Source organism: Photinus pyralis, unplaced genomic scaffold (assembly GCF_008802855.1).
Source record: "Photinus pyralis isolate 1611_PpyrPB1 unplaced genomic scaffold, Ppyr1.3 Ppyr1.4_LG6, whole genome shotgun sequence".
Classification (NCBI taxonomy): domain Eukaryota; kingdom Metazoa; phylum Arthropoda; class Insecta; order Coleoptera; family Lampyridae; genus Photinus; species Photinus pyralis.
The window spans coordinates 9,131,256-9,143,965 of NW_022170663.1; the positions used below are offsets into that span (position 1 = coordinate 9,131,256).

Genomic DNA, 12,710 nt, shown 5'->3' on the forward strand with positions numbered 1-12,710 from the left:
GAACTGTTTGAAATTATGGATTCTACGGTTTTCCCGGTCGATCTCAGAAAATTTTTTTTCGGCCTCAAAAAAAGGCAGTACTTTTAAGTTATTCAAATGTTTGAGAACAATTTAGAAATGTTTAGGGAAAGTTTCCATTGTCACAAAATCAAATATAAAAATCCGATACAACTGAATACCGAACGACCCTGGAGTGAAACTTTTTGACTCGATAGTCTACGTAACTTAAAAACAATAGAGACCTTTCTTATATCCTTAAGACCATGTGTACCAATTTTCAAAGCGATCGCACGTTTCTAAACAAGTTACCATGCACAAGGACAAACAGATGGTCAAAAATGGATCTGTTCCAAAATCGCTAGGATTAATTTCAGAAAGGCGTACGTATCATGTGCAGGACGTACGATCGCTTTGAAAACTGGTACACGTATTCTTAAGGATATAACTGGTATAAGAAAGGTCCTGGTAGGTATTAGAATACTTTTGAAAGTATTCGAATACTTATTTTTTAAAGTATTTGAATACTCTTCAATGTATCTGTATCTAGTATTCGCTTGTGCTGGACGTAAAAGTATTTAGTATTCAAATACCTTTGATTTATGTAAAGTATTTACTATTTAGTATTCAAATACTTTTTGAAAGTATTCTGCCCAGTACAAATTTCAGCTAAAATATTGAAAACATACTTAAATCGGGATAACTGTAGAACTTTTGATTCAGATTCTGTATTTAAGTTTTAATTTTGATGAAATCGTAAATGTAAGCAAATAAAAAATTTTCAGTTCAAGGTTAAACCGCAAGCTTTCACTTGAAACTCAAGATGTCACCTGGTAACCCACGTTTAAACTTAAAGAATGATAAATTTGAAATTCCGAATTTAAATTTGCATTTAAAATGAGAGGAGAGGCACTACATTTGGGTTGGAGAATTATTAAAATGAAAATAAGGTAATTGTCATTTTCGAGGGATGGATAGAAATGTAGCTTCATGATCCACCGTAAGCACTAATTATCATACGCAAATTGGGAGACCTGAGGATGCGATCTGGTACTTTGTGTTCGCAGTGACCTACAGAACACGTTGAAGAAGCAAACCAATGAAAGTAAACCGCTCAGAGATTTGTTTATATTTATATTTATGCTTTTCTTATAAAAATGACTATTAAACTTATTTAAAATTAAACTAGACATAAATTAGGTCTAACGCGGTTGGATCACACCAACCCCATAATCTCGCTCGAAAGTGTTGACAAACTTCTCCTCGTTAGCCACCTCGGGGACGTTTGTACCGACCGGTTGACCACTAGTCCCTTCCTTAACCGCCTCCGCCGCGTCATGCTGAGACTTGTACTTGATGAAGTAGACTTCAGGTTTGCTTGGTCGAATACCAACGCCGGCGGGAATAGTGATCTGTCCGTCGTGTTGGTGTTTCTTTACCAAAACGTACACTACCGTCTTGTCTTCTGAAATAGACGGGGGCGCGACGACCTCGGGCACTAGCGCTCCATAACTTGGCGCCTTGACGAAAATGATTTTAGTGTTTCGCTGCGAATTTGGAACAATCTGGATTCGTAGCCGCGAGTGTTCGCGCGTATCTGGCGATGCGAAGAAGTAGACGTGCTTTTGGTCTTGTACGTGCTGGTGATATCCTCCGCCGAATTGTTGGTTGGATATATGGCTGCCGGAAGTTTCGTAACTTGATATACCTAAATGCTGACTACCTCCACTTGGCAGGTAACCACCGGATGGATAGGCGGGTAGACTATGGCTTAAAGAGATGATGGAGAATATGACCTACAAACAATTTTAACCACACCAAAAACGCACAAAGAGCATCTTACCAGCAAGCGTTTGGCTGTCATAATTTAATCTCTAAATATCACAGATTGAATAAACCGCAAGAATGAAGAAGGTGGCATTTTATACGATACACATCGTTCCCACTCAAAACGAGGCGAGACTATTTTCGAAAGGATCCGTCTGTAAAACTGTTCGTTTTGGGCGAATCGCAGGTTTTAATCCAAATTACTGAGAAGATAAATTTTTCATTTTTAAATAGGCCGATGCACCAACAATGCGTTGGTATGTAGGACGGGTAACACTTTGTTGTTTAAACTGCACATTCATGTCTAGTATTTAATTTATTAGAGTTATATAACAAAACTTTCCAATTTTACATTCAAAAGGATGTAAATTAAAACTAAATGCGATAGTATTATAAAAACTAATGAATGAACTGCAAAATGCGTTAAGCCATTGTGTCTTTGTTGCGTAAGCGTAATAGATCTGCCATTAAATTGCAAAGGGATGCAATGGAAGTTTAAATGGCAATAGATAAAACGAAAATTAGATGTTAATTACTATAAATATTTAATTAAGTGAAATTTCTAGGCTTTCCGCGTTTGGTCACATTTCGAGTTTGACCAATGGACGAAGTGGCCTTTGGAAGTCGTGTAAGTCGTGTTCAGACGAAAACATTAACATTATATAAGGGTCTGCGATTTCTGTTGCTATTATGTCACCATATTAAAATAAAGATGGCACAATAAAAATGAAATGAGTTTTATAACGCCCTTTTGCTTACGAGAATAATGACGCCCATAGATATTACAGAATATCCAACCAAAAATAAGACGATTACATTAGTAGAAAAAACGAAAATGGAAATACACTAGCAAGTGCAAGAAATTTTTATGTACGCATTCAAGCTGGGTCAGATTTTAAGAGGAAATAAAAAAAGGAAGTTAAAAGTGCTTGAATCAAATGGGAAAGCGCGAACCGCGAGTGGAAGTAATTATTTAACTTAAAATTTTACATTGCGCGCATCTTAATTTCAGTTAAATGGTGTGAAAAGTATGCATAAAATTATTAACATAAAAGTCGGAAAAATACCGCATTTATAGTGACGAGGAAATATTGAAGTGGGCCGAGTACTTTAACTTCCGAGTCAAGTAGTGTACTTTACTGACGAATTTTTCCCAAAATCGGCTTTTTTAGTATAGAACTTTCGATTAATGTCAATCTGTCAGTGATAACAGAAGTCATTAGAGACATTACCAATGTGAGAGGTGATTCTGTAGGAAAAGGGGTCTGGTAAAGCGACAGGGAAAGTGTTACTGCCATTGTCATGGAAACTAAAATGCCCCGACAAAAGCTAGGTATGAACACAGCCGTCTATAATTACAAGCCGTGCTGAGAATTATGGCAACACTGCATGGTAGGCCGATTTCCTAATTCAACTTGACAGATTTTGAGTGTATTTTATATGTGTTTTGGGTGTAATATTCCTATTTACCCGTTTTAACAGAGCGAGATTGCGACAATTTGTGTTACTCCCTACGGAATGAACAGAAATTATTATTCAGGTAAGTTGCTAAACGAAATATATCGATTTGTTGTCATAACCTCTAAAGCAGGCTACTCCTTACTGGATCCTTTACAAGCACTTGTATTTGTTCAAAGTACCTGTAAGAAGCTCAAATATGACCTACACGCTACCTGGTACGCAAGTACGGTAAGTGTTTATCGTGAAAAAATACAATTAGTTTGTATTTCAGGTATTCTAGCACGGACATGTCAAATCGATTTTCTGAAGGAACCTTTCAACTTATTCCCAAGAGTTCATGGTAAGGGAATTTGAAGTCTATGGGGCTCCCCTCTTTAAAAGCTTCGTACCTAGACCCACTGGAGTACGACTGGCTTAAAGTCTGCCATTCCGAATCACACATGGTTGTTGATAAAACCTCGCTGATGCGCAGCGATTTACTGTCCTTTTACCGAAATTAAGTGCTCAAGCGTGTGCTTCACCTCGACCTCTTTCGACAGAAATTCACCAATCTCTATGGAAAACACATTATGATGCAGTTACCAATTTACAGCGTTCCGAATTTTAAAGTCAAATAAAAATGTTATTATCCATTCTGTAAATGAAAAAATATATGTACAATTGTAAGCTGCCTAACTATCTTTCTTCTATATTAAAACCGCCAAGGCGAAACACAGGGGAGAGGAAAATGCCATTTTTCAAGAGCAACAAGACGCCATTAAAACTTACATCGGCCCACCGATTGACTTTCGAACAACGTTGCCAAACTTCTCAGCATGGCTTGTAATTACAGACGGCTGTGGTATGAAAATGCAGGTTTCATGTAGATTCTGGGAAAAAATTAGATGACGTACAATCGTAGGATGTACAAATAAATTTCAAAATCAAATAAGAAACGAAAACCATAAATATTGTTGTGTAAACAGTAGACGTTATTTCGGGCTAAACACCAACAATTATGACAGAACACTCTGTAAGTGGTATTTTTCAATTTATTAAGTGTACATTTTGAACTTATTATCTCAGTGTCGATTTTTCCTATAAGAATTGTTAATTGCGTAATATTTTCTTGTTTAAATTCTATTGCTTTTGTAAATTAATTATTTAGATTTGTGTACTTAATTGTAACACGTAAAACGAATTAAACTGTAAGACATATCTGGTCGTTTGCGATAAGAAATTATATTATCGGATGAAATTTAATTAACACACGTGTTTTATCACTGCTAAGAGATAACGTAGATGTGCGCGTTAATTCGGCGTAAGTGGGGGCGCGTTCGTGTGAAGCTGGGGTTATCAAGTTTGATTGTGATCGGAGGTCGATTTGAAAAATCTTGAGGAATGAGATTATCTTCTGGTGGAAGTGATTTCTTTAAATTTTTTAAATACTGGAATAAACGTCATAACGATGCTGTTGGTAGTGACTCCGATTTGTTCTGATGAAGACGCAATTCGTCATTCTTTTTATAATAAATCTGTGCAGAAGCAATGTAACCAAAGTTGCGTAAGAAGCTTAACGGGTGTTGTCCGTTTACGGAAAAAGTTTCACCATCAGATTATTTGCATTATTTAAAAAAATTGTAAATAATTTAAGATTTTCTTAAAATTTTTAATTATTCCCCGCCTGTGTGCGGGGCATAATGTCCAAACATGTAAGCTGTAAGCTTTTCTTTCTTGCAGCGATTTTGTTTTAATTCTTTATGTGTCTCGGAATAAATTTTTCCCATTATCAATCATAATCAAAAGTTGTGTACTAAATTCTTTGCAATTTTCAGAAGTAGATCGAGGCCTCTTACTCTCTCTCTGTTTAACACATTTTAAGTGAAAATTAGGATTTTTCTTCTAGCATGTAACGGGTGCGTATTGAGGAGAGACTGTAAATATAAAAGTTTCAAATTGGATTTGTTTTGAGCTAGCTGGACAGTTGTTTTGTGGGTGGTGTAGTAATCGCACGCCATTGCACACAGCAATACATTCTTGAACAAGCGTTGAAGAGAGAAGGGAGCGTAGGACGCGGAAAGGCGCTGTAAAAGAAGCCAAAGAAAAAAAAGGAGGAGGAAAACTCGAAGCGAATCGAAAAAGAAATGCTAAGAGAGGAACATGAAACCCGCGTGAGGGATGATGAGAGAACGCTTGAACAATGTGTAGATGTGGGTGGTGTTCTGAAAGTGTGAAGAGGCCTGGTATAGAGGGGTGCCCAGAAAATAAGCACCTGTTCTCCGCCTGGCAATTACCAGTTTTAGTGATCACTCTGTAGATGAGCACTCGGTATCAAGAAACGGTTTAAATTGGGCGCTTTGTTACGAAGATTGTCGCTCCGAAAGTATTTAGGTAGCGTGAAATAGAGACCAAAATAAGATGCCAATGAAGTGCAAATGTGGTGTGCAGAAAATCGATGTAAAAGAAGGTGATGTGAAGCAAAGGTAAGGCGACGCTAATAACGGAACTGCGAATAAAGCGCCAAAGCAGGAATTTCTTAATGTCGATCCTTTGGGTCTAATTTTCCTAAACATGAATTTAATTGAAAGCATTTTAGTTATTTATTGTAATCGAAAAGTGGAACATAGGCGTTTAACATGGGAAATTTGTTGACAGATTGTGTCAATTGTTTTACGCAGATCTCATGGGAACCATAACAACGAAAACTACCTACTATGTTTTTTTCAGATGCTTAAAAAATAACTAATTACACTGTTTCTTTTTAAATTTTTATTAGTAACAGGATTGAACAAAACGCTATACAGCACTCGTGGAAAACTAAATCACTCACTTGTGTGTCGTTCCACACTCGGCTACGCCTCGTGTGTAATCTCGACACACGCGTGAGTGAAACTTTTAGTTTCTCCACTTGTATACTATTTCTTTGCGCAAACGTTTCCTAATTATTTTACGCAAAAATACTTCAAATAAAAGTTATAGAGATATAAATTCTGCATCTAAATCATGTGAAACGATTATTCTACCTCTTCTTGTACGCGAAAAAATTAATTATAAAGATTCTGTTTTCACGAGTTTTTAGTCTAAGTAGCCATGGACTATGATAAAAGATAAACCTCTCCCCAGGAAAGATTGCCGGTCACAGAACACTTGATCCCGGTCTACAATCTATGTTTTTCTAAAGATGTGAGCGACTTCCGGGATAGTATCGTGTCAATGTTGAACAAAAAGACTTTTCGTTTAACATTGGCACGATTCTATTCCGGAAGTCGCTCGCATCTTAAGAAAAACTAAGATTGTAGATCGACACAAGGTGTGCTGTGACCGGCAATCTTTCCTGGCGAGAGTTATATAATATAATAATAGTTAACATTAAGTTTTAGATGTTGTTCTTCCGAGGTGTTCTGCATCGACTCTAGGTCTTCATTAATCAATTTACATGCAATCGTTGCTTGATCTGCAGGACCAGGTAAGTAAATATGAGCAAAAAGTGCGATTTACAGTTTTTTAAATTATTATAAATTGTTTATTTAACAGGTTTTATGGAAATAATTGTTAGAACAGTTGATCTATGGTAGTTATTATTAAGAAAATAAAATTACACCAAAATCAACGTAACTATATACAAGTAAACACAAATCAATCACAATTACCAGTTACCACCAATCCTTACTGGATACGGACGGTCTCAAAATTGCCACAGTATTATGTTTGGACGCTGATGACTGCGTACTTGCCGCCACCTCATCCTTTGAAGAACCCAGCACTCCAACAAAGCCCGGTGCGCTTCCAATCTCCGAAACCGAAGACCCCACTTGTTGGCCTTGAAGAGCACTCGAAATCTTGACTTCGGCATCGTGCGGATTGTTGTATTTGATAAATTGCACCTCGGGCTTAGCACCGACAGTAGTTACCCTGACAGGTACGTTAATCTGAGCCGCTTCTTCGGGCCTCTTCACCAAGAGGTAAACGAGCGTTTTATCTTCAACTAGCGATTGCGATTGGACTACTTCAGGTTTAAATCCGCCGTGGTTTGGTACCTTAATAAAGATGATTTTTGTGTTTTTCTGATCGTTCGGAAGAATATTGATACGTAGCTGAGTGTACTCATCTTCACTAGGTGCCGCGAAGAAATACACGTGCCTTTGCTCTTTAAAGTCATTATCAACGCTTAAAAACTGACTATTGTCCGATGAGACATCATTTTCTACGCTTGTCTTTTCATAAGTGGCATCGTGACTATTAGTTGGAGCAGAAGTTTCAGAGGGTAGGTAACTACCCGTGGGAATTGAAGTGGGAGTAGGCCAGTAGTAATCTGTTGAGGGTAAGTGTTTATCGTCAGGAATGTAGGACGCTTCTAGTGGAGTTCCAAATAACCCCAACAAAGACGCAGAAACCTGTGAAAGAGCTTTATGCAGTTTGGGGTTGAATATAGTGCAGTATATACCTACCAATAATAATTTCATGATTGCACACTTTGCCCAATACTGAACTAATTTACATTAGGACCAACTTTTATACGACTTCTCTCTGCAGACCATTTTCGTAAAAGTAGGAACTGATAAACTTTTTGTATGCATATCGGATCAAGTTTTTTGCACAATATGTGCATATTTGAAATCATTTAGTAGCCTTAGATTATAAATTATCGTTGTGTAATTAGGTGTGGTCTGTCTCAGCGTCTAGCCATTTACGACCACAATTATTAAAAGTGGGGTGCCTAATTATTGATAATTGAATTGCGAAACGCCTAAACGACACCGAATGAACTATTAATTATTTATAATTCGCTACATTCTTGAGAAAAACTGTCGTTACATGTACAGAAAATAGCATATTGAAAATTTTGCAGTTAATTAGGAAGTAACAATGCTGCGAGTAATATACATTACCTCTACGAGTAAAATTATTTCACTTGCCGATTTTTTTAATTGAATTAATATTCGGTTTATGCAATAGCAGTAGAAGTTAATGTATGCAATTATTTATAGTAGTGAGCTATAAAATATACATAATATCGTTAGACAAAATTAGGTAAATCCACTTAAATCATAGTTTTTTAGGATGCTGAATCCGAATCTGACCAATATAATACACAACAAAATCTTATATAATAAGGGGTGCAAAAAAGTGCCCCCCAGTTACTACCAAATGTATGTAATTTCGCGTATGACTTTTTTGATGCAGTCGATTTTTGGTAAAAAAGGAAGGTTATACACTGCCCTTTTTTGAGCCCCGAAAAAAAAAATTGTCTCAGATCGACCCGGAAATTTTTCTTATAGAATGTGGCCTGTAGAATCCATAATTTCAAACAGTTCCAAGATTGGGCTACTAGTTCAAAAGTTACAGCCCTTCGAATTTTCTTTCGAAATTGGTTTCTAGTCTATAACTTTTGATTGAGAAGTCTGATCGAAAAAGTACGAATTGTTTTGGATTCTACGCACCAAAATTAATAAGAAAAAGTGTTTTCCCGAGAAATTTTGGTGCAGTCGATTTTTGGAAAAAATAAAAAAGGAAGGTTATACACTGCCTTTTTTTGCCCCGAAATAAAAATTTTCTCAGATCGACCCAGAAAAAAAATGTTCTTATAGAACGTGGCCTGTAGAATCCATAATTTCAAACAGTTCCAAGATTGGGCTACTAGTTCCATAATTTCAAACAGTTCCAAGATTGGGCTACTAGTTCAAAAGTTACAGCCCTTTGAATTTTCTTTCGAAATTGGTTTCTAGTCCATAACCTTTGATTGAGAAGTCTGATCGAAAAAGTACGAATTGTTTTGGATTCTACGCACCAAAATTAATAAGAAAAAGTGTTCTTCCGAAAAATTTTGGTGCAGTCGATTTTTGGTAAAAAAGGAAGGTTATACACTGCCTTTTTTTGAGCCCCGAAAAAAAAATTGTCTCAGATCGACCCGGAAAAAAATTTTCTTATAGAATGTGGCCTGTAGAATCCATAATTTCAAACAGTTCCAAGATTGGGCTACTAGTTCAAAAGTTACAGCCCTTTGAATTTTCTTTCGAAATTGGTTTCTAGTCTATAACTTTTGATTGAGAAGTCTGATCGAAAAAGTACGAATTGTTTTGGATTCTACGCACCAAAATTAATAAGAAAAAGTGTTTTTCCGAGAAATTTTGGTGTAGTCGATTTTTGGTAAAAAAGGAAGGTTATACACTGCCTTTTTTTGAGCCCGAAAAAAAAATTGTCTCAGATCGACCCGGAAAAAAAATTTTCTTATAGAATGTGGCCTGTAGAATCCATAATTTCAAACAGTTCCAAGATTGGGCTACTAGTTCAAAAGTTACAGCCCTTTGAATTTTCTTTCGAAATTGGTTTCTAGTCTATAACTTTTGATTGAGAAGTCTGATCGAAAAAGTACGAATTGTTTTGGATTCTACGCACCAAAATTAATAAGAAAAAGTGTTTTCCCGAGAAATTTTGGTGCAGTCGATTTTTGGTAAAAAAGGAAGGTTATACACTGCCTTTTTTTGAGCCCCGAAAAAAAATTGTCTCAGATCGACCCGGAAAAAAATTTTCTTATAGAATGTGGCCTGTAGAATCCATAATTTCAAACAGTTCCAAGATTGGGCTACTAGTTCAAAAGTTACAGCCCTTTGAATTTTCTTTCGAAATTGGTTTCTAGTCTATAACTTTTGATTGAGAAGTCTGATCGAAAAAGTACGAATTGTTTTGGATTCTACGCACCAAAATTAATAAGAAAAAGTGTTTTCCCGAGAAATTTTGGTGCAGTCGATTTTTGGTAAAAAAGGAAGGTTTATACACTGCATTTTTTTGAGCCCCGAAAAACAAATTGTCTCAGATCGACCCGAAAAAAAATTTTCTAATAGAATGTGGCCTGTAGAATCCATAATTTCAATCAGTTCCAAGATTGGGCTACTAGTTCAAAAGTTACAGCCCTTTGAATTTCCCGTGAGAAGTCTACACGGAAGGGAGAAATCTTTTGCCCATGTCGTCGGTGCGTGGTGTCATGGCAATCTTCTCATAAACGAACGTCACCATCAAATTCGGAAAATGTTTGCTAAATCCTTGCGGGATCTAGATTTTGAAGTTGATGAAGAGGTGCCAACTTTAAATAGAAGGGTAGAGATCGTTCATCAATAGGAAAAAAAGAAAAGCTGGTAGAAGATTCACTAAGAAAGTATGATACCAATTTCAACATTAAAGTTTGGTTGTTGAAAGAAGATCTATTTCGAAGTTCACTAGGAATCTACTAAAGTAAAGGATCTCAATCTTGCGGATTTTGTGGATGTTGCCACGTCTGCAGTTAAAGGAACCTGCAGGATAATTCAATCTCACCTTTACCCCAAAACTCAACAAGAATAATTAATCATCTAATCACATAGAAATGATTATTTAGCTAACGTTTTCATTTAACTTTATTGTTTTTGTCACAAGTCTGTTTTGGATTATTCTTTGTCTTTAAGGCAACTTCTACTTTGAAGCAGTGACATTAAATTGTATCTCTCTCCTCCAAGTAACGTTACTTAGCAACATTTAACATAGCAAACGATCTCCTAGGTCACTGAAAATTTAATCAGCTCCTTGGGCGATGCTGATGATAAACATAATACCGAAAACAGAATTGAAAAATTTGAAATCGTTCGTAAATTATTCCGTACACAGATGGACGGAAATTCAACTGGAAGAACGAAATAGATGCCAAGATTTTTTGAGACAAAGTACGGAGTAGCAAATTTGAAAAACCATACCGGTGACCAACAAGAATATAAAAAGTCATGAATTTATTATATTTGTAGTTAATGAATAGACAAATAAACGAGTGATGAATACCTTGCATGCAATAATTCCGAATTAACAGGTATTGTGCCGAAAATTTGAAAGCAATACTTAGCCGACTCACCGCTTCCAGCAAGACAAAATTCAATGGACACGAACAATTACTGTAAGAAAGAGCACTTCAACGCCGACCTATAATTTAGTCATCATGATGATTTCTTAATTAAAAATAGATTTATGTACGCGCACTTACTTTTTCTGTGCGAACCTTGACTTATAAGTACATTTGCACAAGACAGACAATTTCCAGCATCTCGCGTAAAAATGGCTTAATTTTCCATTACGAATGGAGATATCCATCAGCCTGAATGCATTACGGAATGATGAAATTGAGTGCGAGTGAATCCAAAACGAAGTTTTGAATGATCATGACTTCGTTTCGTAAGCTTAAAACAAAAAGCCATTTTTTTGTTAAATTGAATGTAGGTACGAAAATTGAGAAAAAACTCGCATAAATTGTTTAAATTGAAGCCTACGGTATTGTGTGTTTGTTATATCCTTTCAAAAGCGATTGCATATTACGCGGTAGGGATGAAAAATTTGTGTATATAAAATACAGTAACGCTATTACAGATTAGTTTAGTTTGTGCATTTAGAGTAATGGAGTATCTGGTGGTAAGAATTGTTTATTTACACAAGCAGTCTAAGTAAAGCTTTGTTTCAGGTTACGTTGAGCTTTTTTGTTTTGGTAAGCGCCCGACCGGACGTGTCCCACATACCTACAGGCAGTTATTTGCCATCGACCGGGGGAAATTTAGGGGGACCGCTGGGTCACCATGGAGGCGGTATTAATGGTGGAATTCACGGTGGAATCGGTCAAAATGGGATCGGAGGCCCACAGCAAGACCAAAAACACGTATACTTCTTCGCAGCACCAGACGAAGAGGAGGTTTCGCGTTTACGCATTAATATCGCACCGAACTCCCAAAGGAATACAAAGATTATTTTTGTCAAAGCTCCGAGTTATGGAAACGTGGTGCCTGAAGTGATAGCGCCGCCGTCGCTGGCAGAAGACAAAACGTTGGTGTACGTTCTAACCAGGAAACCTGATCAAGCAGGACAGATTACCATTCCGGCGGGAACGGGTGTGAAACAGGCGAAGCCCGAAGTGTACTTCATCAAATACAAATCCCCGCAAGATGCACAGGCGGCCATCAGCGGCGGACTTAACGGACAAAGTGTTGGATCAAACGTGCCCGAAATCGGCAACGAATCGAGCTTTGTGAGAACACTAGAATCGGCGGTGCGTACGCAAGGGGTTGGAGGCCTCGACGGGAACTTCGGCGGAAACTTTGGAAATATCGGCGGAAATTTCGGGGGAACGATAAACGGTGGCGGCCACTATGGACCTCCGGGAGTGAGTGGGCCGTATTGAACAGGCAAAAGTACAAATTTGTAATTTAATGTAATGGTACCTAGGTATATAAGCGCGTTATGTATTCGCGAATAATTTATTTTTGTATGAAATAAAGCTAATGATATACACTCATTCGTTCTCATACTTAGCTCATTTGATTGGAAAACCCCTTTGTGCGAAAACAATAAGTTGGATAATACTTTCATCAGCCCATTAAGAAATGAGCATTAGGTTATTGTACAACTGTTAGACGTCGGTGAGGAAATGACAAATTCCC

At 37.0% G+C, this 12,710-nt stretch overlaps 3 protein-coding genes across 3 annotated transcripts; 1 reads left to right on the top strand and 2 right to left on the bottom strand.

Annotated features, from left to right (window-relative positions):
- Nucleotides 1-1,161: 1,161 nt before the first annotated feature.
- Nucleotides 1,162-2,530, bottom strand: LOC116173561. The gene is made up of 2 exons (XM_031491086.1): nt 1,841-2,530; nt 1,162-1,793 (listed from the first exon to the last, which is right to left on the bottom strand). The coding sequence occupies exons 1-2, from the start codon at nt 1,859-1,861 to the stop codon at nt 1,200-1,202; spliced, it is 615 nt and encodes a 204-aa protein (XP_031346946.1). The 5' UTR covers nt 1,862-2,530; the 3' UTR covers nt 1,162-1,199.
- Nucleotides 2,531-6,837: 4,307 nt separating this feature from the next.
- LOC116173606 lies at nt 6,838-7,727 on the bottom strand. Its single transcript, XM_031491221.1, has 2 exons — nt 7,713-7,727; nt 6,838-7,658 (listed from the first exon to the last, which is right to left on the bottom strand). Exons 1-2 carry the CDS (start codon nt 7,725-7,727, stop codon nt 6,918-6,920), a joined length of 756 nt encoding a protein of 251 aa, XP_031347081.1. The 3' UTR covers nt 6,838-6,917.
- A 4,106-nt stretch (nt 7,728-11,833) lies between these two features.
- Nucleotides 11,834-12,502, top strand: LOC116173607 (the record flags this gene model as incomplete). The annotated part of the gene is made up of 1 exon (XM_031491222.1): nt 11,834-12,502. A coding segment is annotated over one exon (618 nt), but the record flags the coding sequence as incomplete, so codon positions are not given.
- Nucleotides 12,503-12,710: the final 208 nt, after the last annotated feature.

Excerpts from the sequence above, each read along its gene's own strand:
- LOC116173561 (XM_031491086.1), bottom strand. The coding sequence starts at position 1,861 with ATGACAGCCAAACGCTTGCTG. Across the intron at positions 1,794-1,840 it reads TGACAGCCAAACGCTTGCTG|GTCATATTCTCCATCATCTC; the intron begins GTAAGATGCTCT and ends AATTGTTTGTAG.